This window comes from Podarcis erhardii (assembly GCF_964252035.2).
Source record: "Podarcis erhardii genome assembly, chromosome: 2".
In the NCBI taxonomy this organism is placed as follows: domain Eukaryota; kingdom Metazoa; phylum Chordata; class Lepidosauria; order Squamata; family Lacertidae; genus Podarcis; species Podarcis erhardii.
This window is the reverse complement of record NC_138498.1, coordinates 3,917,955-3,940,442: the sequence shown is the minus strand read 5'-3', so window position 1 is coordinate 3,940,442 and position 22,488 is coordinate 3,917,955. Positions and strand designations below refer to the sequence as shown.

General features: G+C 48.2%; 1 protein-coding gene across 5 annotated transcripts in view; it reads right to left on the bottom strand.

The window, feature by feature from the left end:
- LRP1 (LDL receptor related protein 1) overlaps positions 1-22,488 on the bottom strand; it is a 318,544-nt gene that overhangs the window by 10,941 nt on the left and 285,115 nt on the right. For all 5 annotated transcript variants that reach the window (XM_081851654.1, XM_081851656.1, XM_081851655.1 and 2 more), the window contains 18 exons: positions 21,812-21,928; positions 20,442-20,561; positions 19,358-19,480; positions 18,450-18,575; positions 17,502-17,618; positions 13,900-14,006; positions 13,473-13,605; positions 12,782-12,901; positions 9,938-10,060; positions 9,209-9,352; positions 8,829-8,966; positions 7,265-7,384; positions 5,642-5,910; positions 5,361-5,539; positions 5,174-5,280; positions 4,457-4,573; positions 3,711-3,887; positions 2,212-2,352 (listed from right to left, as the gene is read on the bottom strand). In XM_081851654.1, coding sequence (XP_081707780.1) covers positions 2,212-2,352; positions 3,711-3,887; positions 4,457-4,573; positions 5,174-5,280; positions 5,361-5,539; positions 5,642-5,910; positions 7,265-7,384; positions 8,829-8,966; positions 9,209-9,352; positions 9,938-10,060; positions 12,782-12,901; positions 13,473-13,605; positions 13,900-14,006; positions 17,502-17,618; positions 18,450-18,575; positions 19,358-19,480; positions 20,442-20,561; positions 21,812-21,928 — 2,478 coding nt within the window. The remainder of the gene's footprint in view (positions 1-2,211; positions 2,353-3,710; positions 3,888-4,456; positions 4,574-5,173; positions 5,281-5,360; positions 5,540-5,641; positions 5,911-7,264; positions 7,385-8,828; positions 8,967-9,208; positions 9,353-9,937; positions 10,061-12,781; positions 12,902-13,472; positions 13,606-13,899; positions 14,007-17,501; positions 17,619-18,449; positions 18,576-19,357; positions 19,481-20,441; positions 20,562-21,811; positions 21,929-22,488) is intronic.

Here is a 22,488-nt window from a genome sequence, read left to right as displayed (position 1 = left end):
TTGAGTTCAGCTTCACAAGAACTCAGACTCACTGTTGTCTGCTTCTTGCACAGCCAAACAGACACTGGTTATACATGTAGCACACCCCGGAAGTGCTTGTGCCATCTGTGGTGTCACTTCCAAAACTTGCATCTGCAAAAATCTCAAGACCTCCAGACTTCAGATTAGTGAATCTGAATCTGTAGTGCATAGTACCTCTCAGGTAACATGCTATGTGCTTGAGAGCTTTCCAATCTTGAACAGTTGGATTGTTAGTGTGTCTTCTAAGCAGATTAGTGCCCACAATCCTACTGTTCAGGGTTGGAAAGCTCTCAACGGAGCATTGCAACATGGCTCCCTCTCTCTATAGCATCAGACAGCAAAGAGAAAGAACAAAGGACAATAGTCCCACTTCATGGACCATAGTAACACAAACATCCTGTCTCCATCACTTCCCACTCTGTGGAGTCAAAACATACACCGTCAGGTGAAAGACAACAATCCCATGACCGCAATCACAGAGCAGGAATTCTAACATCGAGGTGGGGACTGTTAGCTCTAAAACTGCCTCATAAGGGCAAGACCTAGCGAAGAGAGTTGCTGTGCTCATTAGGCTTGTCACTCCTAAGCTGGCCTTGGTTTTTTCTAATAATGAGTTAACTTCACTTACTCAGTGTTATTTATTCCCGACAAGAGCCATCAATGTACATGGGGTTTTGGAGAGCACAAGAGCTCATGTAGCTTGACACAATGAAGTCTAGAGGAATTTGTCTATTCCTCCCCATCTCCAAAGGAGACAATAGATTTGGGAGGAGGTATTGTCTATGAAAAGCAAAAATAAATAAAATAAAGAGTGTTTATATGGTGGGAGTTTTGTTTCAGCCTCAAACTGAATAGCCCCAGGATGCATATGAATTTTACATTGTATCCCTTGGTTACTGTACAAGCCCTCAAGTAATAATTCCTGCATTTACCTCTCGATGATGCAAGCCAACCTCTGGCTAGGCATGAATCACTGGATCTAAGCAAGAATCTGTGAGGGAGTTCACAGCAGCTCACCTCTCCCATGTTGTGGGGAGGGCAGATGGCAATTGGTTCAAGGAAGGGCACATGCCTTGCTTGCAGAAGGTTTCAGGGTCAACCCCTGGCATCTTCCACTAAAGGATCAGATACTAGAATCAAGTGAAAGTTCTCTGTGTGTCCCTGAAGAGCCACCACCAGGCAGAGCAGACAATACTAGATGGACAAATACTATGATGTGGTGAAAGGCAGCTTTCTTCCTTGTATAATGGGAATTTCATGTCCTACAATATCTGTGAGAGAGGCCCTGCGGCAAGGTGTATGTTCACAAGCAGCACAGGGCCTTTTCAGTAGTGGTCCCTATCCATTGAGATGCATTGCCCAAGCAGGTAATTCTTCAGTCTCAACCTCCTTCCTCTATTTTTCATTTTTAAAAAGTGATTGGTGACTGCCGATTTGGTTGTAGGATGTAATCCCTATTTGCTCATTTTAATTATGTGCCTGAAGTTTTTCATTCTCGTTTTCAGTGTGTAAGCTGCATGGAGTGAGTCCACAAGCAGGAAGGAACTTAACATCACTTATTCTCCAAAGCAGACAAAAGGATGTGAGTGAAAACTGGAGCAGGAAAGAGACTTGTTGCTGCCCTGGGAACAGAGTCAGATTTCCATGCAGCTATTGGCACTATGTTTTTGCCTTTCCTGGTTGCTTCTCCTGAAGAACAACAAACACCAGCCACTCGGACAAAACCCAACACAGTGGGTTCCAGTTGCGCCAGTGCCTGTATAAAGAGGGATCTTCAGAGAGCAGAAAAAGTTCATCTAGCCTAGTATTGTCTACTCTGACAGGTAGCCGCTTCTTGGGGTCTCAAGAGAAGAAGTCTTTTACATCACCCAATCTTTTTTTAAACTGGAAATTCCAGGGACCGGAACAGGGAGCTTCCTCATACAAAGTGTGTGCCCAGCTTCCGAAATATGAACCCAGAGGCAGCCAAAGGCATAACGTGGCCAGTATATTCGACACAAACTGATGGTGACTCACAAGGTCACAGGGGCTGCCAGCACTGGGAACTGAGGACAGCCAACTGAAAAGAACAAAGTGCAGATTTCACTTTCTGGGCCAGGGGTTAAAAACAGAAGGCATTTTAACAGAGGGCAAAAGCAGTATGGTTGAGGAAGGCAGGAAGTGTCTCGTTCTGTGTGTGTAAGCACTTACCTACAGGTGAGACGGTAGGTGAGGGGACGAGCACACAGGTGCCATTGTCCAGCCTCCTGCCATTGGGGCAGGTGCACACAGGGCCGCTGGGACTCAGGAGGCAGAGCCATTCACATTTCTTCCTGTCGCAGGGGTTGGTCACTGGAGAGGAAAGACGCCAAGCAATAAGAGTTCAGCAGAGGCTCCTGCTGGATGGCAGCCCCTCTGCTTCTCAAAATATGGTCTGAAAGAGAACTTACGAGAGGCAATAGTTCAAGCTTGCACTCTCCAGCCTCTGAACTGCCTCTTCCTCACCTGGTTTCTGAATGGCCCCTCTGCTCTCCAGCCTGCTCTCTCCTGGCTCAGTCACCCCTGGGGCCATATTTCAGGCTTAGGCAAACTCCGGCCCTCCAGATGCTAACAGGACCAGTGGTCAGGGATGATGGGAATTATAGTCCCAAACATCTGGAGGGCTGGAGTTTGCCTATGCCTGCCACATTTTCTACATCAGTTTGCCATCATGTCCCCTTATCATCAAACTGCAAACACCAAGAGCCCCCAGTTTAACTAACTGCTGTGTCTGCTGTGTTAATTGATTTATGAAGTTGGACTGAGGAGCGTCCATTCAGGCAAAATCATGTTACTGAGCACAGCATTACAACTAGAAATTAATGCAGATTGCAGAAAACGAACGGTTCTGTTGTCCACTTTCCAGCCATGCACCTGCATTCCCGGCAGGAATCCAACCATTGCTGGAAAGTCCCCAAGGAAGCAGATTTGGCTACCTGCCTGGGCAACCATCTCTATTCCTTCCCATGTCTAAAAGAAAGATTCAGACTCACAAAGACATCTCCATATTATCTCTTCAACCTCAGATCTACTATGGGTCTCCTAAGTTGGCCTAGCATGACTTCCTCAACATGACTTCCTACCCTCTTTTGCTATGAAGCAGAGGTCTAGACTGGGGGGGGGGGGAGCGGCGCTGCCCCAGGCACATTTTTTTGAGCGGGCGCAACCAGACGCCCACATGACAGGCTCCCTCATTGAGGCTGGAGCTGTGAGGAGGGCAGTTGCGTCCAGCCAGGCCTTGAGGGCTGGGGTAGTGGCAGCGCCTCCTTGTCCTCATGGCTGGGGAAGGGATGCTCTCCGCTGGGCTCTGGTGTGCGAGGGAGCTGAGGAGGCCGCAGCTCCACTCCTGGGTCAGGCCTGATCCGGGGCTGGAAGCGGCAGAGGAGGTGGCAGCATCGCCACACCTCTCCTCTGCTGGGCTCTGGCAATGGTCCAGTGTTGCCATGTCAGAGCTCCACTCCCAGGTTATGCCTGACCTGGGGGCAGGAGAGGCAGCGGCAGCATTGCCATGGCTCTCCTCCACTAGGCTCCAGCGCATGAGGGAGCTGCAGAGGCAGCTTCCTCGCGGGGCAGCCCAACACCGACGAGCTTCCTAGTCCAACACTTGCCCCACCCACCTGCAACCTACCTAAGCTGTATGAAGGCTTGATGCCCCAACATGCAATACTAACCATCTGGCTGTTTATACTGGTGGTACAGCACCACATCGGTGGCATGGTTGAGTCCAGCTGTAAGGTTGGTGACAGACCCATTACCAAACTTGTGAATCTTGAAGATGCGGTTGTTGATGTAGGTGACGCCATAGATGTAGTCTTCAAAAATATCAATGCTGAAAGGGTGGCTGAGCCCTGGGGTAGAAGGGGGGTGGAAGCAGTGTTAGAAACTGGCTGTGCAGCTCTGCTAATGGGCACATAATTCAGGATACTGGAAGGATCTTGAGTTCAGTTAGGTGAGCTGTGGAGGGGTGGGCAGGTAGAAGATGTTTCCCATTTTTGGGCATTGTGGAGAGGCAAGGGATTCAGAATCCTGTGGGAATGGCAGATAAAAACACTCTCAAGTTCCCTTAATAATGAGCCCATTAAGTGGCAAGCTCTTCTCAGCATTAATTCTTTCAACACCAGCTGCAATGCTACAATGGGACCAAGATGCCTCTCTCTAGGAAGAGGTGGAAGGAGACTGAAGGGGGGAGGATGGTGGGTCTAGCACTACAGCTGCTGCTTTGGGTTGTGTTAAGGGGACTAACCATGATCACTGTGCTGCCCCTTTGGTCTTCCTTATTTTTTTGCCAAAAGCAAAAAAGGGCACTGGGAACACAGATCTAGAGGTGGAGGAAGAGCTATGGAGGGACTGAGCACACCAAGACCAGCACCACCCCATGGCTTCCCCAAAGCTTCTTCCCCCTGCATCCACCACCTACCTTTCTTGCTGTCAATGGCCACCACTGGGTCAGTGCCATTGAGCCGGATGCTGCCAATCACTGAGAGCTTGGCATCAGCCCAGTACAGGCGCTCGTTATGGTAATCAACAGCCAGACCTGCAGGCAAACAACAGCAATTTATGAGTGAGTATCAATGGTGACCTGTGGACCATATATATGCCTTAAGTGTCAAAAGTATGAAGTGGGCTTCCCAAAGGATATGGAGCCTGTTGCTTAGGAAGGTGTGCAGCCCCCCCCCCCCCCGCCAGGCTGGCCTTCACATGTCCGGCCAGGGCAAGCAGAGGAGCTGAGACTTTCCAACCCTCCTAATCTCTCTGGTGGTGTATCAGTCAAAGACTAAGCAGCCCTTCCCCTAGACAAGGTTTCCCAAACTTGGGTCTCTAGCTGTTTTTGGACTATGACTCCCATCATCCCTAGCTAGCAATCCCTGGGTCAGGTCCAGCTAAGAGCTAAGGAAACAGAACTGGGAAAGAGATTCCTGTGCCAGAAAGCTTTGGGAATGCCTGCAAGAAACAGGAGGCAATGTAAGGAGATGAGCTAACAGCCACAAGGCAACTTCTGACGTTCCCACATTTGGGAAATTTGCCCAGCGCTATCAATGAAACTGTGGTGTGTTGATACAGAAAAGAGGCAGCCCTGGGCATGGCTGCGCAGCATGAGTGAGGCTCGACACTCACACACCCCGATCAGACTGACCTGTTGGCCACTGGATGTTGTCCTGCACAAGCGTCTCCCTCAGGGTCCCGTCCATTGCCGCTGTCTCAATCTTAGGGTGGTTCCCCCAATCTGACCAGTACATGGTGCTGGAAAGAGAAAGCCATGCTGTGAGGTGTGGAAGGGAAGAGAGAGTTGCAAGAGTAAACTGTGGTGGGTCTTGTCTTACCCTCGGAGCGGGTCCACCACGATGGCATGTGGCTCGTCAATCATGCCTGAGATGAGCGTCTTGCGGTTCTCGCCCTTCATCTGTGCCACTTCGATGACGTCACGCCCCGAGTCTGTCCAGTAAATGTTCCCAGCCACCCAGTCAATGGCAATGCCCCGTGGCATCTTCAGCCCCGAGATCTGCAGGAAGCAAGGTGAGCACCGAGAGTTTGGCCAACCTCAGTTCCAGTGCCCCCCCCGCCCCAAAGCTGTGTTATCTCATGGGCAAAGCCTGCCACTTACATTGAGGTGGGTGACGCCGCCATCTATCTGCCGCCGATTGCGATTGGAGGCACTAGAACCAGCAGAGGATGGCAGCTCACGGCAGGAGATGCGCCCCGTGTGCCAGTTGGTCCAATAGATCTTGTTGCCCTTGACGTACACATCCATGGCAGCAATGCGGACAGTTTCATCCCCTTGGAAGGCAGGTTCATAGGCAGAGTTGGGGTTGAAGGGGTACATGCTGCGGATCTTGTTGTCGTCAGCAATGTAAAGTATCTGGTAGTCAGACCCTGGAGAGGAAGAGGAAGAGTATCAAAATGGGAGGGGACTTCACTGCAGTGAAGAGAACAAGCTGGAGGAGAGGAGGGTGATGTAAAGGGAAGTTTGTTAGGCAAGATAATGCAGTTGGCAAGGCACCAATATGACGTACTCTGTCTTATTTTGGCAAGTTGTACTTTGGGCTCATCCAGAGATCCTTCTGCACTGCATTTTTCAGGCACAGGCCAGTGCTCTCATTGAGCAGTAAAACATGGGTTTTCCAGGTAAAGCACCGGGACAAAAAGAAACCCCTTGGGAATGGAGCTTTAAAGCCCAGACCCATGCCTAGAAACACAACACAAAAGGAAGTCCAGATAGGCCCTTTGATGCACACCGTGATTGCAATCCAAAACCCCATGCTCACTTGAGACGTCCACCTGCCAGCGAAGTCAACTCTGGGGAAGCTCCACTGACTTGCACGCATGAGCATCTTTGGATGTGGCCTAGAACTGAAGGCCTTGTACGAAAGCAGACATGACTGTCAGAGCATGTATCACAGACGGGAAAATGGGAGGGTGGGGGGTCATTGTTAGGGTCCCAGGCTCAAAGAGAATTGGCAGACACACAACAACCCAATCCAGTTAGAAACTGCATACATTTTAAGTAATCTTTGACCCCTACCTATTGGGAAGGTAGGTGGGGGTAGGAAAAGCAGCCACTGGACATGATCCAGCCAAAATGAAGGACTCCCAACTCCCAGTGTTTTTGATGAGAGAGTTAAGGTTGGTTCTAGTTCACTCCCACTGAAATATATCACTGCAGTTCAGAGGCGGTGTGTCCTGTTTCGCCACCTAAGATGAAAAGGGGAAGGGCTGCTCTGCCCTGCCACATCTGCCGCTGGTGGAGAAGTGACACCACCATCAACAGTGATTTGAGGCAATTTGGGGTGGGATCTGGCCTGAAACTGGCACCACTGTAGCGGAGGCAGGAGGGCAGGTGGGAAACCCATGGGGGGCTTCTGCTGCCTCAAGCAGCAGCCTCACCCTGCTGAGCTGGCTCCCCTGCAGCTCCTTCAACGGTGGTCAAAGGGTTCGTAAAAATAAATTACAGCCCCTTTCCCCACTGAACTAGGAGCAAAGCTGAGGAAGGACTGGGGTGGCAGGTAGAGTCTTTGGCCAGCTGAAGGAATCTACTTGGAAAGAAGAGGAATTGGAGATTCTGGCCGGAAGTGTCTGTCCATGAGGCATCATGCCTGAAGTTGTGTGTTACGCTAAGCAACGCCTTATAGCATGTGTCTCTTAAACATCATGAGCATGTGTACACACCCACACCCACACCCTTCATTGCCTCTGCAACAAAGCTCCCATCAGCCAAGCTCACTGGTACCTTCTGCCTTGCACATGTGATGGGTCTTCATGAAGTTCTTGGCACAAGTGCACATGTATGAGCCTTGCGTGTTGTTGCAGAGCTGTGAGCAGGTCCCAAAATTCAGGCACTCATTAACATCTGGGCAGAGTAAGGGAGACACATATACAAGGTTATTGGAGGCAAATGCCAGAAGATGAATTACAGAGAATAACTACATTGTAGAATGATGTCTTTGTGCAAAACAACAGCACACACGTCCCATCCTGCCATCGTCTCCAGTCAAATAGAAGCAATTTCTGCAGTATATAGAAAAAGCCAAAACGAGGTCCCAACACCATCCAGATGTGCAAGATGAACACTTCTGCAACAGAATTGCTTATGGTTATTAGAATCACCTACTGAAGTGTTCTTTAACTCTGGGTTGTCAGACCACAGCTCCCATCATACCTGATCACTGGATAAGCCGCCTGGAGAAAGATAGGAGTTGTAGTCCCAAGAGCATCTGGGGACTCAAGGCTGAAGAACATGGGCCAACTGCATAGTGACTTTGGCATCAATTGTAGAGAGCAAAATATATTTCCCCCCTCTTCCACCCTCTGCAAAAACCTATTTTTTAAAAACTACAGCAAAAGATGTGCGCTTATCCAGTACTATCGTGTATCTTTTAGGGTCAATTCTGGCACAATGTTTTTCCTTCGGGTGCAATTCCGCTAAGAGGATGCATTTTTTAAAAGCGGAAACAGAAAAATCCATTTAGATTTCCAGAAGAATGTCCACAAACATGATACCAAACCAGATTCCTGCCTGTAGACTTTCCCTAGCAATGCACCCAGGATCCCTCTTCTGGCTTTCCCCCTTTCTGTGCTCTGCTCATCTCATTATTGTTAGTTTGTAGGAGCCTGAAAGTGGGACCTTGTCTTTTCAAAGCCATTTTTGTACAAGCACTACAAAAGGATGCTATGGTTGTAGGCAATATTCGCTCATATATAATTATTTAATACCATCATCTTCTTCTTCGTCATTCTCATCAAGCTGAATCTCATAATCACTAGGATTTGGGGTGGCATTCACCCTGGGCAGCTCCCTACCAATCAGGTGTTAATTTACTGCTTTATAGTGGATTGCAAAAATTGACTTGTCCACAGTCACTGTCATTAGCCAGGGAGCTAGGATGAAAGATGCAATAAACTCAAATTACAGCCCCTGCATGCCTGGCAGATTGCGAATGCCACCAGCCCATTTGTTGCTGTCTATCAGTACAGCAGTTCTGCCTAGAGGCCTGACTCACTGCCTTGCCTTCCATCAGCCACTTGTGGCTTTCCCCTCCACAGCTATGGATGCATTCTTCCCTTTTATGTAATGCTGAAGCAGTTGCTTCCCTAACTTTATTTACTGAACACACTTAGATCTCGCTCTTCAATCTTCCCTCACCTGAAAGAGCCCTCGCTATTGCTGCCGCCCATTTCCTCTGGGCTCAACCCACAGAATCTCACAGACAACTTTCACAAAGAATTTGAGGTGACTTCATGCTAGTGGCCAGCTAACTTCTGGCCTTGGCAGAACCTGTCTTTTGGCCCAGTACCTTGGCAAGAATTCTTGTCGGGCACTTTCTGGAAGCCAGGGCGGCAGGTGCAGTACACAGACGTGGGGGTCTGGACACATTTGGCTTCTTCGCCACACATGGTCACGTTGGCCTTGCAGCCAATTGGCATCTTGAGATCTGAAGGCAGGAGACAGGAGCAGACAATCCTGCATCAGAAGGCAGAAATGGCAAGAGGCAAGAGAACAGCAGGAGGAAGATTGGGAGCATGTTTGTGACCGGCCAAGCCACATACATCCTCATTATAAGCTGGTCATACTGGGCTTATAATGCTCCCCCTCTCCACTTCACCCCCAAACAAAACACCAGCTCCTCTGCTTGCCCAAAGGTGTGCATGGTGCTTCAGCGATTCATCCCCTCACCCGGCAAGCAACTATCCTCATCAGACCCGTCTCCACAGTCATCAAAGAAGTTGCAGCGAAGCTCAGAACTGATGCATTTCCCGCTCTTGCAGAGGAATTCATTCTTCTCATGGCTGCAGCTCCTGGGCCTGGTGGTTGGCAAGTCTAAGAGGTTGCAGAGACGACAGTGAGAAGCGAAGAGAGTGTGTTGTGTTGTGTTGTGTTGTGTTGTGTTGTGTTGTGAAGTCAAAGTTATCATCTGCCTATTCTTTTAATTCCCCCTCCCGCCCAAAAGAGCAGGATACTGAATCTTAGAGATGTGACTGGGCCATTCAAGTCAGAAAGACAGCACAGAGTAGCCCTGCCTACAGAGAACCATGCCTGTTGCACCTCGGCATGAGTCATTGCTCTGGGCATGCTTAAAATGATGAACCACACAGAGACATTCCAGAAATGTGAGCAATTCTTACTCTTTCATAATATGAAAGCAAACCATAATTTTAATTCAGAGAAGCATTAGCACAGGGATGGGGGGAAAGTGCCTCTCTACATGATGTTGGACTACAACTCCCATCATCTCCATGCAACCATGGGCCATTCTAGCTGGGGCTGATGGGAGTTGGGAGTCCAAGAACACCAGGAGGGAAATAAGTACCTTAATCCCTGCTGTTATAGCTATGGTTTGGCACTAGTACGGGTGACATAGGACTGGAGAGTTGTCCAAAGGAAGCAAGAAAGAAAGGCACTCACCACAGAATTGCTCATCAGTGCCATCACCGCAGTTGTCGATTCCATCACACTGGCGGCCAATCCAGAGACAAACACGGTCATTCTTGCAGCGGAACGGTCTGTTGGGGGGACACTGGAATTTCACTGCACCAGTAAACAGAAACAAATGGTCAGCGTGAATGTGGGAGCCAGAGGGACATGGAAATGTATGGGTGGCTGACAATGCAGCCTTGCCTCTCTGCCTGCCTCTGCCTCCCCCAGCCTCCATTCTGCATCACTCTCCTCCATTCCTGGGGTGTGATTGCAGCTTTGGAGAAAACAAGCAAGGATCTGGTTACACAGTAAGACATGAAGCTGCTGTCTAGGGATCCAGGCTACTGTCCCACATAGGTTTTTATTTATTATCTTTATTTATTAAATTTGTATACCACCCTTCACCCGAAGATCTCAGGATGGTTCACAACACAAAAATATTTAAAAACACAATATATATATTAAAAACAAGAACAAGAACAAAACAATATGCCCCACCCAACACATTTTAAGGGGCATCAGATGTTAATTAGCCAAAGGCCAGTTTGAAGAGGAACATTTTCACCAGGCATCTAAAGGTGTATAATGAAGGCGCCAGGCAAACCTCCCTGGGGAGGTCATTCCACTGCAAAAAGTGCCTGCTCTCATGTTGCCACCTTCTGGACCTCTTGCGGAGGAGGTATACAAAGAAGGGCCTCAGAGGATGAGCTCAGGTTCAACCTTTCCCAAGATCTCCATCCTGGGGGTGGGGGACCTTCCCCATGTGATGTGGATGCTGCCCTTCACTTTCTCAGTTCTGCAGAGCAGCAGGCAGGGAGGAGTATGAGAGGGGGTGCCCAACTTCCGGGTTGGCGCCATCGACTAATGGCGGATTCCCTCCGAGCTCCGGAGGGAATCGGCTCCGCAGGATCGGGTCTTGTCCGCGGCGGCGACGCGGGGACCCTTAAAAATCACAGGCGCGGATGCCTGTGAACGTGGTGACTCGGCGGGCACCATTTGCGCCCCCCCAAACCGCGAGGGAGCCTTTTTAAAGGCTTCGGAACGGGGACGGGGTGCGGCGCGGTGCTGTGAGTAGACTGCTCCTTCTGCGGAGTGAAGCCGCAAGCCATTGACGGAGAGCGCTGACTTTTTCCTTGGAACATTTGGACTTTAAAGTAACAACGCGTGAGTAATACGGAATTTGGAATTTAAAGGAAATTTTTTGTTGAATTGGGAACGAGCGGGGAAGGGTTAAAAAGGAAGTCCGCCCCCCCCTCTTTGTAAATAATCCAAAGCAAAGAATCTGCTATCTAAGGTCGAGAGAATCCTTTCTTTCTTTTTTAAAAGACTCCAACCTTCACGGTTTGGCACTATAAGAAACTTTACTGGAGGATAAAAGATTAATTTTGAGAGTTGAAGTTTCACCCCCCCCCCCCGGACCCGGGAGCGTCCCGCGAGAGAGCCTGAGAATGAACTATTGAAGAGTTTGACAGCTGTCAAATTGGCTGTCAGCAGGAAAAAGAGAACTTTGTTTTCATGCTTCTGCTGGATACATTTGTTACAAATTTGTTGAAAATAAGGAAGGGCTGATACAAATTAACTTGACTATTGGACTTTAGCTGAAAGACATTAAGGAACCAAAATCCCCCTAGAGGGGGTTTAGGACATTACAAGAATGGCTGGAGGAGGGAATATCCAGACTGAATTGGATAGAACATTTGTTCTCTTGGGAAAGTTACAAGGTGAAATTGATGTTTTGGCTACAAGCGTCACAACTTTGGTCTTAGCAGCAAACAACATTGTTGAAGTTGATAAGGACTTGAAGCAGGAAGCCCATACAATTGGGCAAATAGAGAAATTTGAGAGTCATGAGAATATGGAGAAGGAGACATATGCTGCCCCTGAAGAAAAGGAAGGAGGAGCTGTAATTTTGCAGATGTTAAAGGAGAGTTGTAATTGGTGGCCTGACATGAAGGCAACAAAGGAGAATAAAAACTTGATGTGGAAAGCCTGGCCTGAATTGGAGAGCCTAAAATTGAGAGATCTCCTCATGTGGAGATCTGAAGACCAAAGGATTACAAATTTGATTAAGGTGGAAGTTGGAGCTTTGGGGACATTTGGACTTGAAAGGAGCATGAAACAAGATTTGGAGTACCCCATAGGCTCTATTTTTAAGTATGGAGGGCTGGCTGGAAAAAATATGGATCCTGTCGGGCTGAAGCCTCTCCGAGATTTGGGGTTTAACATTAAGGACTATCAAAAAGGCCGGCAGAGAGGAACTGAAAGAGATTTAAGAGCCTCGGACGTGAGATCTCCAGGCTAAACAATATATTGAACTGATGAACACTTGTTGGGGACTGAAACCGGGAAAGGGGTGGGTGGAGTTTGGGAATCCAAAGGGTATATAACTATAACTTGCTTTGTTGTTATTTTGTTTTGCTATCTGTATGGAATTGGGGAAAGCTGTGGAAGGGAAATTTCGGTCGACTTTAGGGAAAATGTCTAAGAATGAGTAACAATGTATAAGTACTGATGTTTAAATTTGGATAAGTTAAAATTGGCTTTTAAAATGGTTTAAATTAAATGAAAATAAGGTAATAAGGATTTGCTGAATTAATGATTCAAATTGGAATACAAGAAGGGGAGGTGAGAGGAGGTCTGAGAACCAAGTTAAATGAAAATAAGTAATTGAAAATTTATGTGTGTTTTTTTAATTGTTTTTTTAAGTTTTGGATTTTTGGATTTCTGTTGTTTTTTGTTTAAATTTGTTTTTGTGTGTTTTTTGAAAATGCTAATAAATATTCATTAAAAAAAAGAGAGAGAGAGTGTGCCCAGAGGGGCCGAGGCACTCACAGCATTCCTCAGGGTTCTCATCTGAGTTGTCACCACAGTCATCTTCACCATCACACTTCCAGGCCAACGGCTTGCACAAGGTGTTGTTGCACTGGAACTCGTCCAGGGGGCAGGTCCGCACTGCAAAGTGGGGAAAGAAGCCCAGTCACATCAGCTACAAAACCTCCTCCTACAAAGCACTGAATCCCTCGAGGACAGGGAGGGAGGAACTGCAAAGGTGTGAGACTGAGAGCCCCACTCGAGCTGCGAGTACATTTCAGAGGTCTTAAATCTTGAGCAGTGAGGAGTTCCACAACCAGTTCCTTGCACATACCACCTGATCGGGGGGGCGGGGGGGCTGGTGCCGGCACCTGGCATCTTTGGCAGCTGGCAGGGGACCCCTTGGAAATTTTGTTTGGCCCAGCATTCCGAACACCTGGATCAAGTCACTCTTTTAACATCCCATAGTCCCTTCAACTAGTGTCACTCAGGGTCCAATGACGGACAGAGGAAGTGTTGCCTAGTGCCCTCTGAAGCCTGGAGGCAACCCTGCACCTGCTTGCCAAGGGCTGCATACAGTCTGGGGGAAATGAGAGCACCCTTGTAACTTGTTACTTGGCGCTCGTTACAGCACTGATGCTTCGCAGGTACACAGCGGTTGAAACCAGCATGATATCCTCTTCTGAGGAAGAGGGAGTAAGAAGGGCGTTACCTCCAGTGCTGCAGTCCTCTTCATCGCTGCCATCCATGCAGTCGGCATCAGCGTCGCAGCGCCATCGCAGTGGGATACAGTGACCGCTCTTGCAGTGGAACTGGTCTTGATCACAGCGAGGTTTGCATTCTTTCTGTGGGGAGAAAGCAAAGGAAACAGGGTTACCAAATCCCAGGCAGGCCTTATTTGGATAAGTGAATACCTAAAACACCCAGTAACATTCCATGTTTTTCACTGTAAGAGTTCTTATACCCTCCATGCCCCCTCCCTGCCTATTTACAGCAACACTTCACCAGCATTCAAATGAAGTTCCCCACACCTTTCCTAGAGTTAACCTGCTCCCAAGTTTGCTCCTACAAGAAATGAAAGCAGGCAAATTCTGGTGTTCTCTGATTGCTTAACACTTTGCACCTGACTTGCTCCTTACCTCATCAGAGCCATCAGCACAGTCATGGTCCCCATCACACTTCCAGCGGCCTGCAATGCAGCGCCCATTGGCGCAAGAGAACTCGCTTTCAGAGCAAGGCCTGGGTTCTGTAGGCAGAAAGAGCACATGAGCAGGTGAGATGGAAGGTTTCAGGGAGCACAGGAGCATCTTCTGTTAAGTCAAGGATTAAACACTGCTGTCTATTATTCCCAGGGCATCTCTGGAAATATTATTATTCAAACAAACAAACAAACCAACCAACCAGTGTCTTTCGACTTCAATGCGACAAAGAAGAGAACACAGGAAAGGCCACAAAGGACTTGGGGTGAGGGAAGAAGAAGAGGGGATACATGAGTGGTTTCTGGCTACATCAAACCCCCATTCTCCACACAAGCAGCTTCTGGCAGACAGTGGCAACCTTCCCAGCCACTCTGTCTCAACTGGGAATCCCAGGAGTGGAAAATATGAGGCAGTTCTGTTTGACAGCCAAAAAGCATCCCTACCTACCTACCTCCCACCACCCATAGCAGCTTTGCAGATGCAGGCAGCAGGGAGAGGAGGAGGAGGAGGAGAGTGGAACCTTATTTATACCCTCTAGATCACAGCTTTTGCAGCTTTGCAGACCTGCAATAGCTCAGTTGGCAGAACATGAGACTCTTGATCTCAGGGTCCTGGGTCTGAGCCCCCCATTGGGCAAAAAGGTTCTTCCATAGCAGGGGCTTTGACTAGATGACCCTTGTGGTCCCTTCCAACTCTACAATTCTATGATCCGCCTCTATTTCCCCAAACATCTAAAGATTCTCAATGTGTGTTGTGTGGCATCGCCATGCTGCAAGTTACATGGTCCTTTTCTTGCCCCACTTAAGCGACTGTCACTAGGAGAGCAGGGAAATTTGCTGTACGAAGATGACCTATGCAGAGTTTCACTTAGATGCTCCAGGGGAGAGAAGGAGACACACAGATGACCATTTCTCCTGCAAGCTTGCTTTTGGTATCTGCTTGTTTGATGGCAGCCCCTCAGAATATATTTTCAATCAATGTTATTACAAGTGTTACGAACACAGGAAACTGCCTCATTCCGAGTCAGACTATTGATACTAGGAGCTTGGTACGGTTTGCACTCTCTGGTTGTGGCTCTTCAGGGGATCAGGCAGGAGACATTCCCAGGCTTGTGTAGGAGATGCTGGGTTTTAAACCCGGCACTTTTTGCATAGAGAGCATGTGCTCTAGCACTGAGTTATGGCCTTCCCTCTAACGCTGTTGCTTTTTGCTCAGGCAGGGCCAGTGTGGTAGGGCAGTGCCATGTCACCACCCTCTCGACACCATCATTGCTCCTGCTTACTGGGATGGGGCAGGGTGGCACTGAGGGTAGGGCTGCCTGGGTGCACTCGTGGCAGGGTGACTGCGCAGCCTGCCTGGTCCAAGTGGCAAGTGGCAGCAGCACTGAGAGGGCAGCACCCTGCCTGTTCCTGCCTCTGCTTTTTAGTGATCTAGACATACAAGGTACCACCCTAAGGGATGCCATGGGAAGCCCCACCCAGTTCCCATTGGTAATGGAAGGCTTGCTAAGGAGAAACTGGATGGGCACACTAACTTCACCCAACTGGAGTGGATGTGTGTCCTAGTTCGCAAACCTCTATCCATCAAAGGGAGGTATAGGAGAGAGACAGCAGATAAATGAGAGAAGGCATTATTATAGCCTGCTTTGACCTTAGGGATGGCCAGGAGTCAAGCAAAGCAGCACACAGAGAAGCCCTCTCCATTCCATTACTTTGGGGGGGGGGGAGTGGGAAATACATGGGAAATAACATGGCAATCCCAATACTACTATGGTCCTCCCACCTCTGCCCACCCCAGCCTTTCTTTCTACCATGGTTAAGGTTTTAAAGGGGAAAGGAAAAATATTTTCGACAGAAACCTACCTCTGCAAGCCCCGATACGACAGTGTGAAAATGGAGAAAAACGTAAGATGAAGTGAAATGGCACAAACTCAAATTACACAACATGGTAAAATAAAATAAAAAACCAAAAGAACCTGAAAGAAAGTCATGTCTAGAGTCTACGGGGGGGGGGGGGGAGTGGCAAGGGAGGAGGTGGGGCACCCATCGTGAATCTTAAAAACAGAACAACACCATCTGTTGCTGGAGGCCTTTTTGGTTTCTAATGAGATTTAAAGTAGGAGCCATTTGGCCTCCCTGGGATGACTGCAACTAAGTCATTCGTTCATTAAATTTATCTCTATTTAAGACATTTATATACTGCTTCATTATTTACACTGCTAAGTGGTGCCAACAGAAAATGGGGTAAGAAGGTAATAAAAACTTATCATAAAACCAAACACTGCCTTAAAATGTTTGCTGGAACAAGGCATTCTCAGCTAGGAGGGGGCCCATCTAACCTCAGTTGGGAGGGAGTTCCATAGGCTTGGGCCCAATACACAGAATGCATGGCTTTTAGAAGTTATGAAACATGCAACTGAGTCATGGGGGGGGGGGCAGCTAACAGAAGCTCCGTCAAAGATCTCAGTGACTGGGCTGGAATCACATGATGGGTCAGTTAGTTATCTGAGATTCTCTCCCCCCACCATCACTTGCTAGCTCTCTTTCGGACCACCTTTTTCATGCTGTGCAGATGAGAAGCCAACTGATGGCAGTAAAGCACTGTGGAATTGATGAACTCCCTCCCATGCTTGGAGATGGCCAAAGGCTGGCCATTGTTTGATGCACCTCTCACTTTAGCTAGGATCAGAGAGGGTAAGGCATACTTAAAACCAGCATTGCTGATGTAGGGTGAGAAGAGTTAACTATCATGCTTCAAAAAATGGGGAAGTGCCTCCTAGTTCAGCCCCAACTAAACCTTTCTCCAAAAGACCTCACAAGTTGGAGGGGCTGAGAGCAGCCCAGCATTCTGAAACAGTAGAGGGCAAGGAAGACAATTTAGGATGGTGCAACTAAAAGGTTATCTGGGCTTAGTCCTGCACCAGTGAGTCTGCACACTCACTTCACTCCAGGTTTGGAAGCTGCATGGAAGCCAGACTTTCCCCAGCAGCTACCATAGGCTGAGATGGTTGCAACAATTGGTGCCGAAAGGTAAATAGTTGTTGGCTTGGGCAGGGCTTAGGGCACACAATTTGAAGGCATTTTAGTGGAATTCTTGGCCTCCTCCCTCTCAATGTTATTTATACCAGAATAGACAGGACTATTGGGCCTGAAATTCAGCCAGTATTTTCTGAAATTTCATCATTCAGAGGGGGCAACCTATGACCCTCCAGATTTTTTTGACCACAACTCCCATTATAACTGCCCACGACTCTGCTTGCTGGGAATGATGGGAGTTGGAGTCCAGCAGCATTTGGACGTTCCCCATTGAATGCTCTAGTTTATTCCAGCCTCAAGGCCATCTTCTGCTTCCATACGTTGATGGGATGATCCTTTTCATAGAAAAGGAAGACCCAGATTTAAGTGTCCTCTTCCTACAAGCAATGCTAGTTTTATTTCCTCCATCCAACAAGGACCAAGCCCACAGGAAAAGTCAAAAGACCGCCACCCTCCCCACATGCAAACATTCTGCTCTCCCAGTGAAGGGCTGAAGGGGGCACATACTACAGCTCTCCTCGTCAGAGTTGTCTCCACAGTCATTGTCATAGTCGCACTGCCAGCGACCCGGCACACAGCGGTTGTTCTTGCAGCGGAACTGATAGGGCTCACAAGTTCGCTCATCTGAAAACAAAGGAAGTGACATAGGGAAGAGAAAAGGTAGGAAATGGACGACATCAGTAAATGTAAAAGCAGCATCAAAAATAAAGCCCATCAAAAAAATAGCTATCCTTGCTCACAAGGCATCTTCTGGATGCCTTCTTGTACCTAGAGCAGCTTGAGCACAAAGACAACTCCATCCTGCAAGGCCGATGGTCAGGGGTGCACTAGTCTTGCTCCCCTGGCAGAACTGTCCAGATTGCGCCCCCAGCCACGGACAGATTAGCTCTTCTTTCTGCCTCTCCTCCAACCCTGCCCCCTCCACCCATTCAATTCACCCTCTATTTAAAACCATTTCTTATGAGGCAATAATAAATATTTATATCGATGGACATATTTTAGCCGATTTTGCGCCCCCATCACCTGTGCCCCTGGTGGGGGCCCACCTTACCACCTCCTAGCTACAGCCCTGCCTGGAGGGCATCAAGTTGGCAACCCCTGTTTAATCTAAGTGGATTGGCAGGGACCAATCTGGACTGCAGCTCTGAACTTGGCTTAGAACAATCTGGGTGCATCTTAGGCAAAAAGGCTAGTATCTCTAGAGTCCCTCTTTTGATTGACTTCCTTTTTGACAAGACAGGAGGGGGACAAGGGATGCAACTGGTCTGCACCTTGGGACTTCCTATTTTGATTTGCACATGTTACAAAGGTGCTGCTTCCCTTACGCAGGCTCTCTCCAAGACTCTGGCAAATGTGCCACTTCTAGCTCCTTTCATAAACTATAGGAAAAGGAGCAAGCCAGACTCTCTGTCTTAGTGCAGTGTAGTTCGCCAGTTGACTGCACCAACAACTCACCACATTCTTCCTTGGGCTCGTCTGACCCATCTCCGCAGTCATCCTCCCCATCACATTTCCAACGTGCTGGGATGCACCGCCCTGAATCCTTGCACCGGAACTCATCCAGCCCACATCTCATTTGTGCTGGGAGGGTGAAGAGAGAAACATTTCAAAGGTTGGAAAGGTAAAATTGTCACTGTTGCAACCATTTGTTACAAAAATAAGGGCAGGGGAGGCACAGAAAATTACTTTTCTTATAAAAAGCTGTTTGAGAGTACACATGTAAATAACTTTGCACCAAATACAGAATCTGTTGTAGAACTTAGATCCCAGAAAATGACACCTTCTCTTAAATAGCAATCAAGTTGTACAGCTATTGCTTTTCAAACACTTGAGTTCTAGTAAATCCTTTCTAAATTTGACTTGTTGGCCAAGGAATCACTGTGATGCTGCCGAGGATTCTGGGATGTGTTCTAGGGTGTAGGACAGGCCTGTACAGCCCATTGCTCTACATCAGCTTTTCCCAACCTGGTACCCTCCATATGCTATGGACTACAAATCCCATCATCCTTTACTCTTGCCACGTTGGCTGGGGCTGATAGAAGTTGGGGCCCAACAGAATCTGGAGAACATTGTGTTGGTTATGGATCCAATTTGGAGCAAATCCTTGCCCTAGGATGCAATTTGCACAAGGCTCTAACACCAAATAAGCAATTGGAAAGCTTATTTGCTGATTTCATAACAGCACTTCCATAACATCTTTGGCACACATGGCTGGCTAAGCTGAGGGCACCAAATCCATCATCTTCTCAAAAGCAGAGAGGCAGAGGCTTTCTAGCCAGAAGCTACAGGCTCATGGATCAGCCACCCTGCTCCCTGCCATCCCATTCCCAGGCCAAAAAGCCTTTGACACAGTAGCTCCTTACTGCAGTTAGCGGGTTCATCAGATCCATCCACACAGTCATTGTCGCGGTCACACACCCACACCCGCGGAATGCAGCGCTTGGTGATGGTACACTGGAACTGGTTTGGGGCACAGGTCACTTCCGCTGCAACAGAAACAGAAGTCAAGAGGGAGCTCTAGGGCTGAATGCAGGTAGGAGTCTTCCTACACCAAAGGCTGACTTGTGTAGAATCATGGAATTGTAGAATTGTAGAGTTGGAAGGGACCCCAAAGGTCATCTGGTTCAACCCCCTGAAATGCAGGAATCTCAACAAGTGGTTCACCACCCAATCTGAAACCATGCTGCAAATGGGCTGCCAGCTTTACTGCTGTAACACTAGGATGATGGTACACCTTTACAATAATCAGGATACTACATATACTGTAACATTGCTATTCAAAGTGCTATTCAAATTACGCACTAGGTGTGTAATTCCACCCCTACAAAATCCCACTTTTCTTCTTTTCTTTAAACTGAGTTTTGAAATTTCAGAAGTCAGAGCAGGGACTGAGCAGGCTTTCCAGAAATCAGGGCTTCAGGGTCCTCATAACTCTTTGCCCTCACCATGACCACCTGAGCAAACTGAATTATGGACGATAAGCACATGACCATTATTGCAGGCTGTAAAATTCAACTCAGGGAAAATCTGGTTACCCTTTTATGGAATCACGTACATTTTTAACACAAAATATATAAAAAATTCCATAGGTCTGGAGTCCAGTAGATAAATGCTTATTGTACTGATCATACAAGGACATCTGTTCTTTTGACAGGCCACCGAAGTAGGAATGAGGAACCTGAAGTTCAACAATATGTGGAGAGCCACAATTCCAGGTCTTGAGGACTACAGGCTCCCAATCCCTACTGCAGTGGCTCATCAGCTGCAATCAGTATGCACCCAGCTCTATTTCTCCACTCCATGTGAGCCAGAATCCAGAAGCGCAGCGCAAATTCCTAATTTCTTAAGCTTCCCAGGTTCTTCACCCCTGAACTAGAGAGAGCGCAGAGGGCAAAGTGATGCCCCTCATCCTGCTCCAAGCAGGACCCTGTTCCAATCATGACTTACGACAGTCCTTCTCGTCCTCTCCATCCCCGCAGTTGTCCTGCCCATTGCACCGAAAGATGCCAGGGATACAGCGATTGGTGTTGGTACATTTGAACTGGCTGGGCAGGCAGACATGCACCTCTGTCAGGAAGAAAGCAGAAAGCAAAAGCACTTTTTAAACGAGTGAGGACCAGACTTTTTAGCCTTAAGACACCAGATTTTGTCAGGAAGTCTCATGAGATTTACCAGAGTTGCAGGAGGTTTTGGAAGAAATACCTCTCCCATGATTCCTTTGGCCTTGTGCCTCAACACTGTTTTGTAGAGCATCAGAGCAACAAAGAAAAAAGGAGAGAAGGGAAAACCTCCCTTTGATCATTTCCCTCTCCATGAGTGGCACTGCTTCTCCTGCCATCTTTACTTCTTGAAAGGACAGAGAAGGTGGATTTTTAGGGGTGGGGAGGGGCCTTGGCTAGAAGCACTTTTGGCTTTTGAAGGACTGAGATGGCTGGTAGGGATTGGGGGTCATTATTTCAAAGCCCTCTGGTTTGCTTAGAGAAATAGATACATAGATATCTGATCATTTCAAAGTCCAAGAAGAGCTTGGGAAGGTTTGCCCATCTCTAGTGTTTTATGGTTCTGAATCCTTAGCTTTTCTTAATAGGCACCATGTATTTTAATTGCTTTGTCTCAAATTCTGGAGGTTGCCCTTGAGTCTCTTCTATGGAAAGGAAGGAGACAACTAAATAAGACAGACAAGGAGGAGCAAGAGGGTGGCGAAATGGTGGGTGGAGACTCTCCCAGGACACGGCTGCTCTTGATAAGAAGCAGGGCTCTGCATTCCTGGCATTCTCGCACAGCAAGGACTTTTGTGAGAAGGCTTGCCTTGCCTTTAAAAGCTTGGCAGGTGGGTGTGCCATTGGGACAACTCTGTTGCTTCCATGCAATTTTGACCTCCTTGCGCTGACCTTCTCGCCCAGTGGTGGACCTTGGAAGGGGGGGCCTGTGGGACACCAAAATCCAATGCTCTCCCCTTGCAGTCTACTTCATAGTTATGAAGCCCCCTGCGCTGCCCCCAAGACTCCTCACCCAGTGCGACTGAACCCAGTATCAGGACAAGGCAGAGGCAGATTTAGTGGAGCACAACCAGTTCAGTCGCACTGGGTGAGGAGCCTTGGCACAGGGGGACTCCTGATTCTAGTCCAGCTGGTCTCACCCGTCCTGTCACCCAGCCTAAGTGTTGCAGCTGAAGTGACCCAGCACCTGTTGCTGAGCCTTTACTTCTACTCTGGCTCAATAAAGATCCTTGTTGTCACCTAACAGCCTCCATTGCCATGGTGTAAACACAAGCCAGGACAATAACTTTACCATTTGCTTTGGTCTGGGCAACTCACCACAGTTGTGCTCATCTGAGCTGTCTTGGCAGTCGTTGTCCCCATCACAGATGAAGGCTGGGTTGGTGCAGATTCCTGTTGAGCACTGGAATTGTCCTGGGCGACACTTGAATTCAGCTGTTAGGAGAAGGGAACATGGGATTACAATGATACCTTGGGAGAAGGACCCAAAGACTCAGTGGCAGAGCACAGGCTTAACATGCAAAAGGTGCCAGCTCTGATCCCTGGTGTCTACAGGCAAAAGGATGAGGTAGGAGGTGGTTAGAAAGACCTCTGGCTAAGATGCAGGAGAGTTGCTGCTAGTCTGAGTAGGCTATATGGTGCCAGATGGGGAAATGGTCTGATCTGGTACTAGCTTCCTATGTCCTTTCTATGACACAGGACCACCTTCTCCAAACTGAAGGGCCTGATGCCTCCCTGACCCATACACTGCACTTTCATCTATGCCAGCCAGCCAACCCTCTCATGCAACTTCCTTTGGTGCCAAGGACTCTGCTCCTTTATCTGCAAATACTTTATATAGCTGGTAACAAGTGGGGGGAAGAATTGCCACAGCTGGAGTGGAAAGATGTTTTAAAGAGTCCTAGAGGAAGGCAGCAAACTCATCATCCACACTGGTCCACTCCCAAATTAATACAGGTCTCCAAGGAACCTAATCTGGCAGGGCTCCACTGCTG